Source organism: Suillus subaureus (assembly GCF_016647635.1).
Source record: "Suillus subaureus strain MN1 chromosome Unknown BJ212scaffold_21, whole genome shotgun sequence".
Lineage (NCBI taxonomy): Eukaryota > Fungi > Basidiomycota > Agaricomycetes > Boletales > Suillaceae > Suillus > Suillus subaureus.
Genome location: NW_024538577.1, coordinates 129,641 through 150,722, shown reverse-complemented (window position 1 = coordinate 150,722; position 21,082 = coordinate 129,641). Strand labels below are relative to the sequence as shown.

The window sequence follows — 21,082 nt, the reverse complement described above, 5'->3', positions numbered from 1 at the left end:
ATGGGTGGACCCGGGTGGCACCCGTACCCAATCCGCGGGTAGATGGAACTTCGAAGGCCTACCCACGCCCGTACGAGTGAGAGTATCACGGGTGCGGGTGAATCCGCGGATGGTGCGGGTCACCCGAGGGTGACAAATTGTACATTGTTAGGAATTGTAGATATGACTTGCAGGGACCACGATCCAACGGCAACATGCGCTTTGAAGGTCTGGGAGCTGATACCGTGTTGACGACGGTTGACTTGTAAATGGCCACCGGAGAAAGCTCGTTCGGTATCAACTGAGGAAGCTACGGAGTATTAGATTGCTGTCAATACTACTTGTAAGCCTACATACCTGGTGCGGACAAGTAATCAAGGGCCATTTGAGCCAGTCGAGGTCGAGTAGCACGAGCATTCTCCCAATATTGAAGAACTCCATTCTTGAAACACATGGAGAATCGAGGTATACTTCGATTGAGTCAGGAAAGAAGAAAGTGTCTTCGTCCTCACTATTGGGAGCAGCCCATTTACTAGTAGATGCCGTGCGCTACAGCTTTGAGGGTGCATTGGTCACGGTTGGGACTGATGATGTGAGTGTTGCATAAGTCTCAGACCACCGCTGGCGAACAACTCGTTGACCTCCGTGTGGCAAGCTGGGTGCCAGTCAAGGTTCCGGTCGAATCACTTGATTTTTTGTTGACGCCTATTAGGATTAGGAGCCATCGATAGACAGAGCCAAACACTGCCATAAGTGACTCTACATGAGTCGACAATGGGCCGTATTACATCAATCAATCTCTGTTTTTAGAACGCTTTGATCACCACGCCTTTCCTGAGTTTTGGCCATGATTGCTTGAGGTGCTGAGGTCCACAGGACCCTCATACACATCTAGCATTGCCCACGCGCAACGCGTTCTTCTGCTTTGCCTTTAATCCATATTCACAATGGAAACAACTGAAGAACTCCAGCAACTCGAAATCACCGCATTGAAGTCCATTTATGATACAGACTTCTTTGAGCCACCACCGCCCAAGGCTTGGAAGGTCTGCCCACTCGTCTTCTTGAATTAGTTCCTGAATATGTATATCCATGTCTAGGGAGCCACCAGATTGCCCGAATTCATCATCAAAGTTACCCACCCCGATCCGATCCATGCCTCCAAGGTCTACTTTCACTTGCATACCAGGTCAGACAACCTGGTGCTCATATTTTCTTCTTTCCTAACAAATGTCTCGTTAGACTACCTAAAACATATCCCACCCTTGCAACCCCCGTGTTCACTATACAGAAGCCTCGTGGTATTAACCATGATCATGAGGTAACTCTTCAGAAAGCCATTCATTCTGAGGCTCAGATGCTCCGAGGATCTGAAATGGTCTTCCAGGTGCGTATATAACAACTTTCCAAGTCATCTTCGTATCATTCACAATGTGTTTGATCGCGACTAGATCATTACGTCGGCTCAGGAGTGGCTAGCTGATCACGTCCATCCTGCCATTGAATCCTCCGGTTCTCTTGCTACTGAGATGACAAAGCGTGCTTTGGAAGAAGAGAAGGTATGCTCCCCATTATTGTCCCACTGAAATGTATTGATATCCGAATTAGGAACGAAAGCGACGAGAGGAGGAAGAGGTCGAAAAGGAGTTTGAGTTAGCAGCTCAACGTGCCGAAGAACTCCAGGAACAGATTCAAGCTGATGCGCAGAGGCATATGCTTGCCAAGGAGATGCAGTATAAGGCAGCTCGGCGAAGGGCGCAGTCTGATGCTACTGAAGTTCCCTCCTCAGGAGACACCCTCACAGAGTCCTTTCCCACTGAAATAGAATTCAGGGGAGTACGTTTCAATGCCGTCAAGATGTTTCATCCGCGAAAAGGTCAGTTTAATTTTACATTTGTATCCTCTAGAATACTTACCTCGTCGAGGGAGAGTGCCTTGGTATCACATACCTTGCAGATCCGTTGTGTGACGACGTCAACGCAACACTGCCGCTTGAGGTTCACACCATCAGCTTTAACTCGGACTACTACACGACTACTCAAGGTCAGATCAATGCACCTCATTCTAAGGCAGCCGACTGATTTTTTCTAGGGAAGAAAAAGTTACACGCAGCAGAAGCTGAGATCCAGAAACTGATCAATATTCAGCACCCAAACCTTCTAAGCACTCTTGCTGTCAAACTGAACTTCCCTTACTCTGGCGCTCCACCGCGCATCACCATTCTCTCCGAACAAAGACCTGCGTTAACGTTGCAAGACGTCCTTGAGGATTGTGAACGTCTTCGAGAAGATCGAGCATCAGTTCGTCGTGGAGTCTCTTGAACATCATCGTAGTATTGATATGCTTTGACTCTTCTAGGAATATCTTGGTCAGATTCTGTCTGCCCTGAACGCCGTCCATTCGGCCGACATAATTCACAGAGGTACGGCCTGAGTCTTGACCTGCACAATAACTTATATCGTTCTAGGTCTTGACATTTCTTGCATCTATCTTGCTACGAGAGAGAACAGAACCCACACCAAGATGGTCAGGATGGGAAAAGTTGGTTATCATGCACGCTTGAAGGACTACCACAAGTCTAATCCGTTCGGCAACGGCCTATCAAACGTGAACGAGGATGAGTACATACGTCCTACACCTTGGTAAGTAATGTGGAGATGATACATCAGGGCTCCTCATCATCTGAATGACCATTGCAGGTTATCCAAAGATGTCCTCGAGTCTGTTCTGTCATACACTCGGGGACGCGATATACACAGCGTTGGAGTAATTTTCATGCAAATGGTCGATGGAAGAGACGTCATGAGGCAGTTTAGTGATCCTAATGAGGCTGTGCAAGCCGGTAATCCATGTTCTGTCACGCTTTATTATGCTGAAGCTTATCTCGCTTTTTAGCGGCTCTTTCTCCCACTCTCCAAACATGTGCGCTGAATATGTTGGTGCACGCGAAGAAAGTTTCCTGCTTGAGCCTTCTAGCGGATCTGGCGTCGGCGGCGCCTCTTCAATCTCTACGACGAATTGGAAGTCCCACGACAATTCCATTCATTAATACCGGTAGCACTAATGCTTTATTTTCATGTCTTTCATCCTTACATATTTGTCCAGATCTCAGGACGCCAAAACCCAATGGATACTTCGGCTCTCCAGAGAATGACTACTTCCGAGTTCCTCAGCGCACTGCTCCGGCCAGTCGTTGGAAGGAGGATTGGGAAGAGCTCGAACTCTTGGTATTCTAATGTACACGATCACCTGTTCCCTCGCTTACGCTAGTATTCAGGGCAGGGGTGCCTTTGGATCTGTGGTCAAAGCTCGAAACAAGATTGATAATCGCATCTATGCTGGTATGTGGTTTTAAATTCAAGAAACGGATGTTTAATAGATGCGCCGATATATAGTCAAAAAGATTCGCTTGCGATCAGACAAGGACGACAACAAACTGTTCCGCGAAGTGAACGCTTTAAGTCGGCTGTCGCATCGTTTCATCGTCCGATATTACACGACGTGGATTGAATTCAATGAGTCAAACTCAAGCATACTATCTTCAAACTCTGACACTGGATCTGATTCTGGGACTGAGGGCGGCATGACATCCGTGCCCCAATCATACGAGCGCGAGACGTCTGATCCATTCAAGGTAAAATTGGAAGATCTGGACGATTATGGGTCCAATAAGACATCTTTTCCGAGCATTCATTTCACACGGCCCGAGATCAAGAATGATAACCAAGAAGAGGACGAAGAGGACGATGACAGCGATGGAGATTTTGGCAATCTCTTTTCCTCAGAATACACCACAGACGAAGATACTCCGAAGGATCCTATCCAGCCTCGAACGTTGTACATACAAATGGTAAGATCTGCACACCATGAGCGTCTTCACTGAATTCATTTCTTCACCCAGGAGTTTGTTGAACGTCAGACTCTGAAAGAGGTGCGATATTCGTTACACAAGCTTTACATCGGTCGATTGAACGAGTATCGTCCAGCGAGTGGCAGAGGGTTTGTCTGAAGATGAGGCTTGGCGGTTGTTTTATCAAATCCTCGATGCCTTGGTGCACATGGGTAGCATGGGTATTGTATGTGAAGTCTCACTCGACTTTCTGTCTGTTCTCACGTCACACTAGCTTCACCGAGACATCAAGCTTACGAACATCTTCATTGGTATATCCTACTTTTACCTGTCTATTCCGATACGCTTACCCTTCACTCAGATGGGAAAGGGGACTGCAAAGGCAAGTGCTTGAGATGTACTCTTGAATGCTGGATTTGACGTCATGACCAGTCGGAGATTTTGGTTTGGCCACGTCAAGTTTAGCTGCTGTTGACCCCTCAGATCTATCACCGTCTGTCGTTCATTCAGACTCAGAACTAACGCTCGGTTTGTCACAAATTGTTCAACAGCGATCAACGCTGACGCTGAATAGAGGTTGGAACTAAGTTGTACATCGCTCCCGAAGTCCAGTCTAGGAAACGAGGACCCCGCAATCACAACAAAGCCGACATGTATAGTTTGGGGGTGAGCAAGCTTTCAGAATCCGCTGAACATAGCCTCATGCTTCTTAGATTGTTTTCTTCGAAATGAACTTTTCTTTTTCCACGGGAGCGGAGCGTATAGCTGTGCTCGAAGACCTAAGGAAGCTCGAGGTATACTTCCCTCGAGATTGGGACCCTCACCGTTCGAACCAGAAACAAAGTTGGTTTAGATTGACTGACAGCATTCTAATGTGCTGATTCATTGCAGTTATTGCAGCGCTCCTTCGCCATGACCCTGCCGAGCGCCCAAACGCATTGGAACTCTCACAGAGCCCTCTTCTCCCTCCTAGAGTGGAGGATGAATACTTCAAAGGAGCTCTGCGGATGATGAGTATGTACCTATCCATACAAAGGTCGATGATGCTTATGCGCAAGCGGCAGCTAAACCGGACTCTCCGTACCACCAGGGCGTGTTGTCTGCCTTATTCAACCAACCTGTAAATCAGGCTCGAAGCTATTTGTACGACATTGAAGCTGAAATTCCCGAGCACGCATACCTGAACGACATCGTTGAGGACCGAATTGCAGCCATCTTTCGACTTCATGGTGCAGTTGACATGGAACCTCCGCTTTTACTACCGTCATCCAATCCCGAAGAGTGCCACAACCATGCTACCCTCATTGATCGTCACGGAGAAATGGTTTGCTTGCCAAACAACGCGCTGGTACCTTTCGCTCGGTTGGCTGCACGAGCCGGACTGCGAAGAATCAAGCGATTCCATATCACGAATATTTATCGACCAAAGCGAGTTCCTCCAAGCTTCTTTCAAACGTGTTTGTAATGACCGTTCGACTATCCACAGCTCCGCCCCAGGACATCCAAAGGCTACAAAAGCAGCGGTTCTTGACGTCATCACTCCCGATACCAAGCATGGGATGATGGCAGCCGGTGCCGAGTTCCTCATTCTTCTCAGCAATTGCTTGAACAGTTTCCCAAACCTTGCTCAGAACTACGAGATCCATATCTCTCATTCTAAGAGTATAAAGCTTTTTGTGTTTACCTGACTTTCGCTAACATGGAACTAGTCGCGGATCTTGCTTTGAATCGTATTCCGGAGGAGCTCCGTTCTTCGGTGATAGAGATCATTAATCAGTCGAAGTCTACTGCTCCACAAAAGCGAGTATCCTTGTTGAAGAAAGGCCTCTTGAGGAGTACGACGGATGAATTAGAGGCCCTTGCTGAAATAGGTGATCTAAGGACAGGCGTCTATGTGCATGAGCTGATTGTTGGAATAGATGAGGACATCGACACTCACCTATCCAAGCTTGAGAAGGTTTCACCCACCCTTGTTACGGTCATGAAACCCGCCGTGGAGGAAATCAAGCAAACGATTCAGTTTGCCACATCTGCGGGATTCTCTGCCCCCGTCTTCTTCCATCCCTTAATGTGGGGCGCTCATCACATGCATTTCAAGGAAGGAGTGCGTATCGAAGTAGTCAGGCGAACTAGGCGGCTGGACGTTCTCGCTGCAGCTGGACGGTATGTCATCCAAGGTTGAATTCGATGTTGCTTGACATTTATGATAGATACGACAATCTCATCGCCCAGTATTCCAATCCGAAACCTAGGTCGGATTCTATCTGTGCATTCGCCGTACAAATCGCTCTTGAGAAGATCGCGATGGTCTTAGCGGCCTTCCAGAGCACCTCCGTCAAAGCACTCGTTAAGGAACAGCGGTCATTCGGTTTCTGGAGCCCTCGGAGATGCGATGTTTATATCCTTTCATATCAAGCAGGCTACTTGCAAGACCGTTTGGAAGTTGCTTCTTTACTGTGGCAGAACAACATCAGCGCCGATATCATGTATGATGCCAACATCGTGGAATTTGAACATGAGAGTCACGTCGACTTATGCACACGCGAAGGAATACTGTAGGTTCAAAACCAGAATTGCCTAAATCATCCACGCTGACGTCTGGCATCAGATTCGCCATTTATCCTCGACCCCGCACCGTGCGCCGCGAGCAGGCCGCCTTTAAGGTGAAAAGCATCTTGAAAGGCACAGTTTATGAAGGTCTGAATTTTCTGATCTTTTCCACCTTTCGGGGCTGATCGAAGGACAGTTTCACGCCAAGATCTCGTCGGCTGGCTTCAACACCAGATTGCTGAGCAGAAACGCGTAGACTTGGCTACCTCAGGCTCATCTGCTTACCCTGATACGCTTACGGTTCCTGTGCCATCCAAGGACGCATCTACCCCTGAAGTACAACTCATTCTACCTGTCGATACAAAGAAGCAGAAAAAGCACGTCAAACAAATCCTTCTTGATCGAGGTAATGTCAATTCCAGATATAATTTCAAACTGACTGATGTATGTTTAGCGTACGAAAGGACTGGGCACCTTAAAACAGCAGTACAAAACGGGCTGCCGATGCTTGCTGTTGATGTTCCAAACGCGGTCTTTGATACCCTGATAAAGAATTCCTCCTGGATCACTGATGAAGAGACCTGGAAGGGAATTACAGCGTCCATGCCTACTGTTCACATGGCGTATGCTCAGCAAATTCGCGAAGCAGCTGCTAAGCGAAAAGCTGAAGGATTCCCGTATTTGCTGCTCTATGCCACACGAGAGGAGCGTATGCAAATTCTTACTCTCAACTAGGTCCGTTGTGACAGTTTTTCAAACCTTACTTTATGATGTCCACCGCCCATGGTGATTTGTAGTCATGCATTCGTATTCTCTCGCGCAGGACTTTGTATTACTGGAACCACAGATTTCTCGTATAGTGTATTTTAGTACTGCAAGATTCAATTGGTCCTTCCTACTTGCTCCAAGCTGTGAAAGTCTCCTGGAACCCATCGGCATTACCACTGGAGCGGATGACCCCATTCTGTGATACGCTGAGCTGGTAAGTAGTGGCTACGGTTGACACGCTGTATGCAATGACGTTCGACGCGGAATCGATGTTGAAGATTTGTGCTTGACAAGTGTTAGTGGTCAAACAGGTTTGGCTATAATTCTGAATAAAAAAATCGATTCGGATGAGTAGTAAAAGAACGGATAGCGCAGTTCACTCACCTGGAAAAAACTATAGAAGCCCGCTCCTGTACGTTCGATTATTAATGGTGTGCAAGAGCAGCGAAGTTAAAGTGAATACCAAATATGATGATGTTGCTTGAAGACTGGATGTACATTCCCCAGGCCATGTTGATCGAACTCGAAAAGGTAGGGTCGTTGTAAAATGAGACAGTGCTATAAGGTGCTGGCGCAGCCGGAGAGGGTTGGTAATATGGCTTAGGCGGTATCAGATGGAATGAACCTGATATGAAGATCAGTCCATACCGTCTCAGTCTGGGCAAAGCCAATATAGTGGTTCTGAGCGTTCACCAGGCTATACTGGTACAGCGCAGCGTGTTCAGCTAGTTTGATGAGCATCGTGACAATGTCCCAGTCTGGTGATCACTCACAAGCTAGGTCAGGTTGTCAGGGCGAGGTCACGAGAGTTACAAAGGTCACGCACATGTGCCAATAAGCCATACCGGGCCATGAGACTCGGAAAGAATCCCGCGACCAGTAAAGATCGAGATATCAGAGGAGCCGGAAGTATCAAGGTCGTGGTCGGCGGTCCAGACCCATGTGCCCTATGCGACGATATCAAATTAGAGATTTTTTGGGGCTTCTAATCATCGTACTTCAAGGTATGCACTCGATCCAGAAGTCAAATATATCCCAAGGAAAGCAGCCTGACAAGCACTGTTGACAGAGCCTGAGGGACATTGTGAATACTGCATGTTCGTTCCGGCAGCTAACAAGGAAGAGTCAGAACGCTTCTTCATCAGCAAATCTCGAAAGATTTACCTCCACCCAACCTGTACCATCATCATTAACGTATCCAAAATCCACTAGAGAATCAAAACCAACCTAATATGGCTGTCCCACATTCCTGCAGCCGCTTGCTGACCAGATGGATCGTGCACGTTCCACTCGATCATTATGGCACCAGGAGCTGTGAGAGATCAGCTTCAGAAATAAGAGAGACTGTTTCCACACGTACCTGGGCCTGCAGTAGTGAAGACCATGTCGCTTATCTCCAGGACACCTTGAGAGCTCGCTGCGCCTGCTTGAATAACCGCACGAGGGTTTTTCTGATCGCTGAAAGCACTCCCGCCGGCCATGATAACTGACCAGGCTTCACCGACAATCTGAGTTCCGGCGGGGATGGTAATGGTATCGGTCACATGATAGGTTCCGGCATCGAAGAAGATGATCTTGCATCCAGCGTACTGATGAAAATTATCAACTTGACTTCGGCAGGGTAAGGTAACAAAACACGCCTCATTAAGAACACTTTGAATAGCGGCAGTGTCATCTGTGTGGCCGTCGCCTTTTGCACCTTGGCTCTTGATGCTGATGAATTGACTGGCAGCATAGCTCGCGTACTGAGGATGAGCTTTTCCGAAGATTCGTCCAGCGCTATCCAAAAGTACGGAGGGCTTGTTCGCAGAGACAATATTTCCTTGTACAAAATTCTTGGATCCACTGGTTCCGGAATACACATTTCCTTGACCCCACGAAGCGATTGTCGTCGTACCACCAGCAAGGACTGTGGCTCCGCCTGCAACACCAACTGCGGTGGGAACATTGCTCAGCTTGATGTTATTGAGAACGAGGGAGCCAGCCAGTTGACCATTGCTCGCTACCGAAGAGCGAACGAAAATGGGGGTATTAGTCACAACTGCGTCGATGATAGCCTCTGAACCGACGGTCTAGACAGTATTCAGCTACTTGCAAGGTCAAACATTTGAGAAGGCGAACCTGGTTGCTTGTTGTCGTTCCACCTGTCGCCAAATCAAAGCCGACCTATTATCTGTCAACTCTCTTCGATGATATTTACAAGTTCAACGCATACTTGACAATTGTTGATCGTGACTCCTTGAAATGTGAATCCTAGAAGAATGTGAGAACTGCATAAATTTCAAAAAGCTGAGCATTACCCCAATTCCAGATGCCGGAGACAGCTGCCGATCGATATTGGTATTTAGTGTATTGTGACTTATTGATGGACGAGAGGACAAACCAGTAGCGGCATTGTTGACGGTCAGATTACGAACCGTAAACTGCTGGTTACCAACTTGGATGCCGTACTTTCCTGACGAAACGTCACCAAAGAACTGACAAAAACCATTATATGTGTTTACCTCCGTTGAATATGATGTCTGATGCGTAAATTTAATCTTCTTATTCTCGTATCAAGACAGAATGTGCTCACCTCCCATGAAACCACCACTGGTGACCGTATGTTGAGAATTAGGATTCAAGATAAGAAGGCGAGCCTCTTACCTCCCATTCTCCATGAACATGCCTTGGTGATTGTTATTGGAAGCGGTGGACATCTCGACCACGATATTGATGAGCGAAGTGGCTTGCGAAACCTGCCAGTGCAAACCAATTGCAGAAGTTGATGCAGGGATTTGCCTAAGGTCGATTATCAAATTACGAATGGAACGATAACTGGACGTCCATGAGCCATAGTGCACCGTGCACAGAAAAAACGGCATACAAGTTGTCCTGGTTAGAAAACCATTGAGCGCCCCAGCCATTGGGAATGTAAGGATCGGCATCTGGGCAAAATCTATGTAAGGCAGCGTCCACAATGAAAATGACGGATCAGGTACCGATGACTGCAAATCCATTGAAAGACGAGCTGGCAAGGAGGGTCGGAGGTTTCTTTGCATCTCCGATCATCTGAGTGTAATAGTACGTGTCAATCGCCGAGGAGACGAGATAAGTGCTGTCCGATGGTCAGCAGGCAATCTCGTGATATGAACGAACAGACATACCCTGCAGGGAAATACACGATGGCCGGAGTAACACTAAATACCACAATCGGTTAAAGTACTTGCAGAGAATCAGTGACACTCTGCACTGACGTGGAAGAATTACAAGATCCACCACCGCAACGTCCACCGGAGGACATGGCCGAGCTGGGATATGAGTAAGTTAATGCTTGGAGTGAAGAAAAATAACATGCTTGATAGCAGCAGTATCGTCAGTGATACCATCGCCCTTGGCTCCAAAATCCTTGACATTCCTGAAAACCTGGTAAGAACTCGGGTCCGAGTTGAAGGCCGAAGTTCCTTGATGCTTGACGGTCTGAAGCCAATAAGGATCACTTGGAGCTGCTGTTCCACTACCCAACGGCGCTGAGCAGGATGTGCCCAATCCGGATACAAGAGTGGAAAATGCTAACAGTGCACTCAACAGGAGAGACTTTGAGTAACGCGACATTGTTTACTTCAGGTGATAAAGTGAAAGCACTAAAGAAAGTGGGCACAAACCAACACCTTTTTATGCAGTGGAGTAGACAACTGATAGAATCAGGCGACCTCTTGATTAGCAGTGCTTCAAGAGCCGACAAGAGAGGTATGAAGTCCATGAACAATCCCATGACATACAGTTCCGAACGGAACGTTTTCACTTATGGGAATCTGCCCCATATGACAGCAAAGCTTGTAGCAAGTGTACCACGAGGTGCCACGGAACTACAGCCCGTCCATGTAAGTGATTCCTACTAACACATGAAATATGCATTTCAATACATTCGGAATGGGCTCACCTAGCCCTTCATTATTATCACAGAAGATACTGGATGAGTTAGTACACGGTGACTAGCAAATTGCCAGAGCCCCAGACTTGTAGCGACTTGCATGCATTATTGCCTCAAGTATAACGACAGCTTGTCTTGGATGATTTGGCTATCAAATTCGTCGTGCTATTGGATAGAAGGTCGCAGCGTAATTGAGACGCTCCAGGCTATCCGCAAGCAAGTCATGCACCTGATGAGGGAGAAAAGGGCAAGAGTGTGCTTCACTCGCTTCTAAAGCTGCTCGACGCGAAAGACCAAAGAGGTAACGAAGCCTTGCTTTTAAAACTCCGCGATCCTTCAACGGGAAGGGTCTTGATCAAAACCCAACAATGATCACATTTCGTTCCCCAGTAGGCCCGAGTGGGCCTGGATGGTCTTTCGCTCTGAAAAGACATGGTACTCACCATTCTGTGAGTGTCCAAGGCCACCCGCCCTTGCACTTAATGCTCATTCATTTACCGGATGAACACGATACCTCGAGAAAATCAATGCACTAAGACAGCACGCACGTCTTGTGATGAGTGAGTGCCCAGAACTCTTACCATGATTCCGAATTCAGTCAGGGTGTCCTTACAATTGACCGAACTAGTCAGTCCATCTGTGGGAATGACAGTGTATCAGTAATCTCACAGACGCGTACAGCATCACGGGTTGCCAGTACACATAAGATTTGCCCCAGTCTCCCCTAACTTGTCAGACCTATTGAAGAAAGACCGTTGTTCCTTCTAATAATGCTCCCCTGAGAATTGATCTTTGCAGGGATTCAAGTGTCTTGGCTGCAGTAATAACTCTTTTTAGTCTCCCCGATATCCGGACACCGGTACGCCCGACTTTGACACCGCACATGCACTTCAAGTGGTGAGTAAATTACAGTTGATGTCAGATGAGCCACGTTGTCTTTTGAATGATTTTTATTGAAATCAGGAACAAGCCCCATCGAGAGACTGCACGGGATTGGGTGGATGCCGATATATCTTCAGCAGCATCGAGAGACAACGCTGACACCAACCGCATGTGATTGGTTCAAGTGTAGTATGAGACAACACTCACTAGCATTGCGTCACTCCACATGGGTCACAGTATTGTTGGTTGTATTGACTCATCAGTTCCGTCTTGAATGCAGAGTAATACTTTGTAAGCAGAAAGTGCAGGCCGATCGACGAAGGTGCACAATAGCAGGCAAGGTTCGGGCGTAGAGTGGTGTTGTCATACCGCATCCGTTGTTCATCGACCAGTTAAGGAGGCTGGTTTCATGTATATGCAAAACGCTCACTATTGATTTATCATTGCTTCCCAGGCTAAGCTACACCTGAATGTATGCACGGAATGGATCATAGTGGACGGTTCCGACGAAACATAGTCTCAAAAGGTTATGTACATATCTAGGATTGTCCCACGGCTTCTTCCAAATGCCCCAGATCCAACCTGGGAGAAAACATGACCGAAAACGGTTGTGGGTGTGCAATAACATTTTCCTCGAATGCCCACCTATCTATGGGCGCATCCTTGAGTTCCAAGATTCGAAAAGCCCAGAACAAATACGCAAGAGTGATCAAGACAGAATCACTTGCTAGATGCTGTCCCGGACAGACCCTGATTTATCTGTTAGTTTAATACTACTGCTTTGATCAGACAACTGACCGCCTGCCAAAGCCAAATGGGAAAGACTTGAGATCAGAACGAATGTGCCCACATAGTTCAACCCATCTCTGGGGGTCAAAGTTTTCTGGGTCAGGAAAAGCAGTTGCATCATGAGAAATGGCCCTGTAGCATTCAATAATCACCGATAAGTTAGGGAGGACGAATCGATCATCGTACCAGTGACAGCCGTAGACTGTTGCGCCAGCAGGGATCCGGAACCCTTTCTACATGTACGAGTATTAATTCGCAATCTGATATCCAGTCCAAATTTTAAGAACACCAATTTCACATACCCATATTATATCCCTCGTGGCACGATGAGGGAAACCTGTGCTAACAGTCAAAGGTGGCTGACAACGAAAGGAAGATAATCTACCGAGCGGAACGACAGGCCTCCAGCGTAATGATTCATGCATAAATGCGCGTAACTCAGTAAGACGGTGGATATCTTCGAAAGATGGGGCTATCAATAAGAAATTGAGTATCTCATCCTAATCCCATACCAAATTTGAACCATAAAGCAAGACATACCTCGTTCTCTACCTACAACTGTATCTAGCTGTTCTTGCACACGCGCTTGTGCCTCGGGATGGCAAGCCGCAGCCAGGATAGCAGTGGTGATTGCCGCAGAAATCTAAACATGAACTGTTAATCTCGCTCATCAACCAAGACGTAAATTATTTACATTGTCAGCAGCGGCACCAAAAAGCGTCCCTCCCAAAAAAGACATCTCAATTTTCGATAGCTGATTTCCATGCTGCTCGAGAAGTGTGCGCATGAAAGACGGCCCAGCGATACCACTTGCCTGAAAGAGATGTGAGCACACAGAACACACATCACAATAAAAATGAGTCACTATCTCATTTTTCACTCGCTCCATCTGCCCTAGTACCAATTCATACTCCTCACAAAACCAAACCTTCAACTGACGTCCATACCAGGGCAAGTACCGCAGAATAGGGATGCGATCAACCAAAAAAGCACCGGGTTGCATAACAATTCCAAACCGTTCTACCACAAGTTTCATCCCTACTACCTCAGGATCCGTGTTCGCGGTCGGCGTCGATTTCCCATAGGTCATGCGCAAGATGATCGAGTTCGAAAATCTACAATGTTGCGGTTGGGCAAAATCAATAACCATAAGAATGATACTAATAACACACCGCTTCACATGTTCCTGGTGTTTCTCTGGTGCCTTCAAAATATCGCACACAAGCCGTTTCGCGTCCTCTGATTGTATGTCTCGGTACGCTTCGACTGCCTTCGGTTGTAACTGTACTTGTACCGCTTTGCGAAACCGACGAAACCGTGACCCGACGCGGATAAGGACAAGACGCGTATTTTGAGAAAACATTTCATCAGCAGCTATGGCACGGGGGCGATCAACGAGAGCACTCCCTTCTTTCTCCATAATATCGTTGGCTGTCTACACAGCCGTCCATTCTCGTGAAGTACGATATCTAGCAACTGACCACGTACCTCTACACTTCCAATGATGACCGAGACTTGGTTTCCCTGACGTACAGAGACAACCGGACCATACTCTTGTATCCACTGTGTGATTGTATGGGTCACACTGAAGCAGAAATTGAATAACTTGCTTAAGGAGCATGAATATAACGGACTTGTTTGATGGCATAGCACTGTCCCAGAACCAGCGCCTTGGAGGTCCAGGGGGTAGTGGGAATGCATGTTTGGCAAAAAATCTTCCTCTGCAGTACTCGCCAAGCACGACAACAATTGCTAATCCTGCGGAAATCCAAGTAGGTGAAAACGAGAACGATTCGGGCACGTGGAACATCATAATTAGCTATGGATTGGTTATAGACAGTCACAGTTTGGAGAGATTCGTCAACCAAATTCGTGCTGTGTACTAGTAGCGCTTACTTCGGGTCCAAAGACGGTTCCTGGTACCCTGTTATCATTCGGATCTTTCTCGGTTCCATTGAACGACTTCAAACCCTGAAAGCGGGTGACCTGTTGCCACCCCGAAACTGTTCGGCTCCTACTGCAAGGTACGAGCAGCTCAGTTACAGCAGAAGTGAGAGTATGGACCTTACATAATACAAGCAACAGTGTCAAACCATTTTCGTGCCAGCGGCTCTATCTATGGATAGTAAGTAGTCTCTTGTCACCAGCGATACACAGGAGAGCAGTTGCATGGGAGATACCCGAATAGCGAAGATCGCACTTCTAGATACACTAGTACCATCGATTCAAGCCGCTATCATGATTATTCCAAGTAGTCATCCTTGCTTGTATTCGGCGGCAGGTTTTTCTGGATAGTGGGACGCCAATACAGGGAAGCATAACGATGTGCGCTTTGAAGGCCTCGATGAAGATGACATCCCCTTTGCCATGGCAGCCTCTCAGATGGCAAGCTTTTGGCACTGGAAATTAACGGCGAGGTCGATCACCCCACACACTTCCATGACATGAAGGCTACCAGAAATGGACAAAGAAGAATGGTACAACTGATCAGACCATGATTGTATTGGTGTTTGTACCATCCCGGTTTTCTTTTGAGTTTGCTACTCATTTGGGGTGAGCAAGGATCTCGCTGCATTTGAGATGTCCATTTCAACTGACGATTCAGAGCTGGCCAGTGCATGGACCATTTACAACGTTGCATCATAGTGCAAATGATGTGTCGGCGAGCACCTGTCAACGTCCATACAGGTGTGTTGTGTGATACTACATCGTTTTCATGGTTAGTAGTCACCGTGGGGTTTTGACGGTAGGGCAACCTAGTAGTAAACGGAGTCAACCGCTATTGTGTCACGTCACTGATCACTACTTACTTATCCTTGTACTTTTAGCCTCCATTTCTCCTCGCCAGGCATATAGCCGACGTCGAGCATGCTGCCTACTCGGACCCGAGCAGTCAGCGAGCTCGCACTTTGGGGAACAGACTCATACAATACCCAGCCCAGAATCTATCCATATGTTGTTAGCTTCCATTTCTCCTGCTAGTCGCAGAGTTGCCGAACAACTACTATCACACCACCTATTCTTAACTCCTAGAATGGTTAGAAAGGTTTTCAGGACATAAAAGCAGGCCATCTTCCCTCGTATAGTGACTAGTACCTCAGACTGATTCGAGAACCACTCTGCCAGATCCCATATCACCTCGTGCAAATAATGCGTTCTTTCTTCCTCGCCGTTGTGGTTATTTTGACAGCAACTCTTTCTGTCGGCGCGACACCAGCTATATTCGGCAGAGACTCGCGATGCGCTAAGGATGGCGACTATTGTAACATTGCCAGCGACTGCTGCTCTAAAAATTGTTATGTGAGTATTAGCAGTTTGCGTTTGGATCAATCTCTTGACTGGCCTTTTGCGCCTTGTAATAGAATGATGTCACTGAGACACCGTATTGCAAAGCCTCTTGAGAAGCACTCTAAAGACATCGAGGAGCTCACGTCGCGCGGGTGAGTCGTTTCTGATTTTGTGTTTGTGCTGTCATTAATGTCTTTTTTTGTTCTCAGAGTTGAAATTTCACTGTCGCTTGAGTAATGGGGGCCCTTGAATTGGACGTTTGACTCATAGTATATCAGATATTGACCCAACGTGATTCATGAGTGAGCCTTCCAGAAAATCAAAAGTTACCAGTACTGTCAGGACTCAGCTGAAAGGATCACAGTTGATTCAGTATATACGATGGAGGAGTACCTGTTGAGGTCACTCGTAATCATGGAAGTAATGTAGATTCGGACGTGGCATACAACCAGTGAAGTGTGAACCTTGTGGTGGCAACCTTTCGATTGATAATGAGAAAAACCCACGTATATATACACCGTCACTGCATGTACTAGAACACAGATTTAAGGCGAGATCGCTGAATGTGATTTAAAGGTAGCAGAGTGTACAAAATGAATAAATAGCCTGTATAGGGGGAAAGAGGCTGAGTAGTTGATCGAGATGCAAGCAGTAAGGAGTGTAGAGCCGAACAACTCGCACTTATCATAAGTACTAGTAGCTGACTGGGATTGAAACCCGCCTGGCTTGACTGAGGTGCAGCGCCGCCCTTATGTTGTTAGTCCAAAATGAGCAGCAGGTGTTGGTAAGGATCAGCTAGTGTATAAAGCTTAAAGGGCTGTCTAGTGAGACCAGGGAACACCATGTATTTATACAAGACAACGCTGCGATGCTAAATCAAATGGGACAGACACAGGAAGACGGCGAACGAGGTCATGGCAGTAGATAAAAAGACAGCACTCATAATTGTAGGGGCGATATTAGGCTGAGGGGCCTGGACCAATCGACGCAGCCAATTACTATTCACGGCGAAAAAAAGGGGCGACAAGATCGGACAAATTGGATCGATATCTACCGCAAAAACGTGAAAATCAAAACCTACATTATAACCCACTCCCCTACGGTAGTGAGAATGATTAGGAGTGCATGTGGAGCTCAGGTGGAGCTCGGACATGGGAGTAGACGGGAATTACTTTTGCGGGATCAAATGTTCCATCCTTACATATGTTAGAAGTCAACACGATCCACGCATGCGGTGTGCGTTCGTCCGAGGTACGCCCGCGACGCTCACATCAATAATGAACTTGTCGGGCTGCATCCTGTAAGAATGGGGGTCAGTACAATGAAACTGGTGGAGTTTGCCTGGGCGTGGTCTTCGAAACTGCAAACAAGACAGATCGACTCTAGTATGAGTGGGCATATCGTACTCATCGATCCGGACTGGTTGCCCATACGCACCCATCCATTGACAAATGTTTCCCGAGTGGCCTTATCATTTCCCTTGTATCCCAGCACCACAGAGCCTCCGCGGACAAGAAGCTTGCCCGGCTCATTCAGGCCCGCTAAGGGACCCGTCAGGATGGACAACACAGGCTTCGACACCAGGAAGGAGGTTTCCAGCAGAGCCAGGCTTGTTTTTTGCGCGTCCATCGAGCATCCCAGGGATGGGCTTCATGGTAATGGCCATTGTCTAACTCAGACAATGACGTCAACGAGCTTGAAGGAGCAGACGGGGAAATCACCTACGAATTCGGACATTCCGTAACCTGTGAAGATTATTAACAGTAGCACTAGGGGTTTGCACACGATACGTGGAGGATGCACCTTCAGTAACTCTTGGTATGTCTGGGAAATGGGCGCAAACCTGGTCGGCGAGCTGGGGTGGGAGGTATGTGGTGCCACTTGCGATTGCCTTAACCGACTTAGCAGTTTTTGAAGCGTAGATGGTGAACGAGCTGGTGTAGAAGGGAGGGGACAAGGAAGAAGGTCGTGATGTGATATCTACATTGCAGCTCCAGATGAGTACCAGAAGTACCACAGGACACGCTAAATGCTCTTGGTATTCACTTACTTCGGGACGCTGTCAAAGAATATATCGATGTCCAATACCGGGGGCATGACAATCATGGAGGGATTTAAGAAGCTGAAGAAACTGGTTGTATGAAGGCTGAGAGAGTGGTAGAGCGGAAGGACAGTGAAAATTACTTGCAGTCCATCAGGGGTGTCCCATGCTGGCGGCTAGCAGGGGAGTCAGGGAGACCAAGAAAGTAGCATCGGAAGACATACAGCCTGAGTCCCAGCCATTTCCATACCGTTTACTATTGTTGAGAGGGTAGCGATAGTGGTATTTCCGTGGCAGCTGTATAATGTGGTCAGACGGTGCATCCATATTCCTGCGATTCGGAAACGAGACCAGTGGCAAAAAGAGACATATAGCTTTGGGAGGACCACTTGTTCCATTGGAATAGATTAAGTACGCCAGAGTGTCCTTGGTAGCATGACGGACTGACCATTCTTTCGAGTAGAGGAGATGAGCCGATCGTAGCTTGTATAGCCTTTATTCTCTCCTTCTAAGAGGTAAATAGCCAAAGTAAGTTGCAGTAACGAGGGACTGATAAAGATCCTAGTCGAGGCAGAAGTAGGTGCAGCGAACAGCGGCTGTACAGGCGTGAGACCAAAGGAAAATGAAAGGACTGCGGTTGCTGCAAGTGTTGTCGATGCAGCTGGCTTGGCAAAAAGGTTGGGCATAGAGAGTGTGGACGATATGGTAAGCGTAGTGGTAGTAGTACCCCGGCACTGCAGGGGCTATTTGTGGAGTAGACGAGGTAGGGAATAAGCTAGGTTTATCGACAGTTGGGGCGGCGTATAACACTTGCCTGTGTCAAGGTGTCCGTCACCTCGTTGAGGCCTCGATGTACTACCAAATGAAAACAATGATGCAGAAAGGGAGGTGATTCATGTAATGATGACGGGCACAGCTGGAGCATTGGCCGTGGCGAAGCTCAGCCTGCTGTAGGGTTGACCGTGAGAAGAGCGGAATTACACTTTAGCCGAAGCTAATCACTCCCGCATTCACTTACAACTTGAAGTTCAGCCCGATGGTACATACACATATGTATGTATTTCATGACTAACTTAATGAATCAAGCGTGTTGCATGGTGTTCAACCATGCTGGACTTTCACTAGCCCTAGCACGACACATGTTTTTACAATGCCCAATCATAATTTAACTTAAACATGATTCATGATTAGCGCTGCCTTGAGGCTTGTGGTCAACGATATTCGGGTGCTTGTTATTTAAATTTTGGTTCTACTGAGTCCTCCCCCCTCCCTCTAATTCTTGCATCTATTTCACTCACGCTGATTCCAATCTTTGATTGCTCACAATGAGCGAAGACCGCAGGCCGAAACCTCTTCCAGAGCCCTCTGAATCCAGAGAAGCAACTACTGGCGAGAGCTTCGTACGTGCTCTCGTGGTATCACTGTCGACGAGCGCTAATAATATTGTCGCTGCCTCTGACGCATCCTTCATCCAGAACCAGCACCGTAGCGGATTTCGTCAGACCCTGCGGAAATTTAAGAAGAATGTGGCTAAAAAAATTACTGTATGTCGATCTTGAACTTCTGCTGAGGTAGCTAGAATATAGCTAATATATAATGTGTAGAAACACTTCAAGCGTTCTCGCCCTCAAACCCCTGCTGTCCAGAACGCCGATCGCGAAGGTGCTTCGTCAAATCGGAATATTGAGGTAGGTGGTCATTACTTTAATCTTGAACTTATCTGAGGTCCACCAAGGATGCGTCGCATCTGCATCCTTCTGATGGTGACAAGCCCGCCACACCTGAGAATCTCAGTGGTCGTGTGAACCAAGAAGTATCTGGAGAACCTACTTCGAAGGTATTTGCGCCAAACCATTTGTTTTTCATCTCTAATTTCTGGTGGGCGCATAGCTTCGGGCTGCTTTGTCTGGTGTGGAAATTCCTGATCCTCAATCGGTTGATGCCGGACTTCGAGGTGCCCGTGAGGGTATGGAAAGTATGAGACCACTCGGGAAACACAGCACTGCTGTGGCATCCGCAGCCAAGGATGGCCCAAAGGATCTCGATGCCGCAGACAATTTCCAGACCACATATCTTCAACCACTCAATCTTCAATCACTCAAACTTTTCGACACCGTCGTTGGGGGTCTTTCGAATGTACGGGCCACTCTCCTATGTTGGAAGCGGACTAATTAAGTTGCATAGGTACATCCTTACGCAAAGGTGGTGCTGGGTGTGCTGTCTACTGCATCCAAAGTACGTGTAGTTTTGCCCTCCTTTTCAGCAGCTGTTGACTCTATACAGATTATTCTCGCTCAAACGGAACGCGACCAATCGGTACAATCTCTCCTCAAGAAATTAGAACAAATCTACGACTTCATGTCGCAAAAGGACACTCTCGGCCAGATTTCATCCAAGCGCAGTATCGCTGGACGGATTGCCCAGCAGACTCTAGAGTGCGCAGGTTTCATCAGGGACTACTCGGAGAAAAAGAGCTTTTGTGAGTCATCGAGCTATTGCACTCCGCATATCGTGAACCTCACACTATTATCACAGGGAAGAGACTTGGGAAAAATGCTGTTTTGGAGACGGATGATCTGATTACACGGTACAACAAGGCTTTGGATGAGCTTATGCAACAATTTCGGGACCAAGCGATTCGGGACGTAGCCGATCTTGTCCGGTGTACGAGTAAGGATTCGGACGTGCTTCTGACTTTGCATCCGCTAATACCCCTTCAGCTGACGAACTGGGCGATAAACTGGACCTCAGCAGTATGCCTTATGCAGCTGGCGCAGGACTAGATACCACGAAACAGTGCCTGCCAGGGACGCGCACGGACATTCTCTCCCAGATCACTGAGTGGGTCAACGACAGTGGAGATGTTGCTCAGCGTGTGCTGTGGCTATCTGGCCCTGCGGGCACGGGGAAATCAGCCATCGCTCACACAATTGCCAATTGGTTTGACGATTTGGGAGGGCTTGGTTCCTGTTTTTGTTTCAACCGGGACCTTAAAGCCGACAAGCGTCATGAAAAAGTCTTC

General features: G+C 47.5%; 5 protein-coding genes across 5 annotated transcripts; 1 reads left to right on the top strand and 4 right to left on the bottom strand.

Annotated features, from left to right (window-relative positions):
* Positions 1–119: 119 nt before the first annotated feature.
* On the bottom strand, positions 120–269 carry BJ212DRAFT_1274492 (uncharacterized protein; the record flags this gene model as incomplete). The annotated part of the gene is made up of 1 exon (XM_041331162.1): positions 120–269. A coding segment is annotated over one exon (150 nt), but the record flags the coding sequence as incomplete, so codon positions are not given.
* A 461-nt stretch (positions 270–730) lies between these two features.
* On the top strand, positions 731–7,281 carry BJ212DRAFT_1362576 (kinase-like domain-containing protein). Its single transcript, XM_041335956.1, has 30 exons — positions 731–1,025; positions 1,080–1,168; positions 1,222–1,366; positions 1,431–1,538; positions 1,588–1,855; positions 1,909–2,022; positions 2,071–2,279; positions 2,338–2,401; positions 2,447–2,621; positions 2,679–2,821; positions 2,875–3,033; positions 3,085–3,206; positions 3,257–3,320; positions 3,375–3,829; positions 3,881–3,910; positions 3,966–4,055; positions 4,104–4,140; positions 4,191–4,211; positions 4,262–4,357; positions 4,404–4,495; positions 4,543–4,672; positions 4,721–4,843; positions 4,894–5,257; positions 5,316–5,491; positions 5,539–5,700; positions 5,749–5,992; positions 6,040–6,384; positions 6,438–6,526; positions 6,576–6,785; positions 6,834–7,281. The coding sequence occupies exons 1-30, from the start codon at positions 927–929 to the stop codon at positions 7,112–7,114; spliced, it is 4,704 nt and encodes a 1,567-aa protein (XP_041191736.1). The 5' UTR covers positions 731–926; the 3' UTR covers positions 7,115–7,281.
* Positions 7,130–11,042, bottom strand: BJ212DRAFT_361396 (glycoside hydrolase family 55 protein). Its single transcript, XM_041343008.1, has 22 exons — positions 10,485–11,042; positions 10,384–10,437; positions 10,294–10,326; positions 10,129–10,244; positions 10,014–10,074; positions 9,794–9,964; positions 9,723–9,739; positions 9,652–9,669; positions 9,531–9,602; positions 9,448–9,471; positions 9,363–9,400; positions 9,269–9,313; positions 8,788–9,219; positions 8,508–8,736; positions 8,375–8,459; positions 8,312–8,322; positions 8,146–8,258; positions 7,974–8,094; positions 7,796–7,872; positions 7,611–7,746; positions 7,532–7,557; positions 7,130–7,472 (listed from the first exon to the last, which is right to left on the bottom strand). The coding sequence occupies exons 1-22, from the start codon at positions 10,739–10,741 to the stop codon at positions 7,275–7,277; spliced, it is 2,334 nt and encodes a 777-aa protein (XP_041191735.1). The 5' UTR covers positions 10,742–11,042; the 3' UTR covers positions 7,130–7,274.
* A 1,330-nt stretch (positions 11,043–12,372) lies between these two features.
* Positions 12,373–14,742, bottom strand: BJ212DRAFT_1362550 (cytochrome P450). The gene is made up of 12 exons (XM_041335955.1): positions 14,628–14,742; positions 14,366–14,574; positions 14,220–14,316; positions 13,904–14,166; positions 13,597–13,846; positions 13,426–13,545; positions 13,272–13,374; positions 13,117–13,203; positions 13,034–13,068; positions 12,918–12,964; positions 12,741–12,863; positions 12,373–12,692 (listed from the first exon to the last, which is right to left on the bottom strand). Exons 2-12 carry the CDS (start codon positions 14,542–14,544, stop codon positions 12,482–12,484), a joined length of 1,515 nt encoding a protein of 504 aa, XP_041191734.1. The 5' UTR covers positions 14,545–14,574; positions 14,628–14,742; the 3' UTR covers positions 12,373–12,481.
* Positions 14,743–17,836: 3,094 nt separating this feature from the next.
* On the bottom strand, positions 17,837–18,970 carry BJ212DRAFT_1362518 (uncharacterized protein). Its single transcript, XM_041335954.1, has 6 exons — positions 18,875–18,970; positions 18,509–18,803; positions 18,412–18,448; positions 18,285–18,357; positions 18,070–18,236; positions 17,837–17,999 (listed from the first exon to the last, which is right to left on the bottom strand). The coding sequence occupies exons 2-6, from the start codon at positions 18,744–18,746 to the stop codon at positions 17,921–17,923; spliced, it is 594 nt and encodes a 197-aa protein (XP_041191733.1). The 5' UTR covers positions 18,747–18,803; positions 18,875–18,970; the 3' UTR covers positions 17,837–17,920.
* Between the last annotated feature and the right edge of the window lie 2,112 nt (positions 18,971–21,082).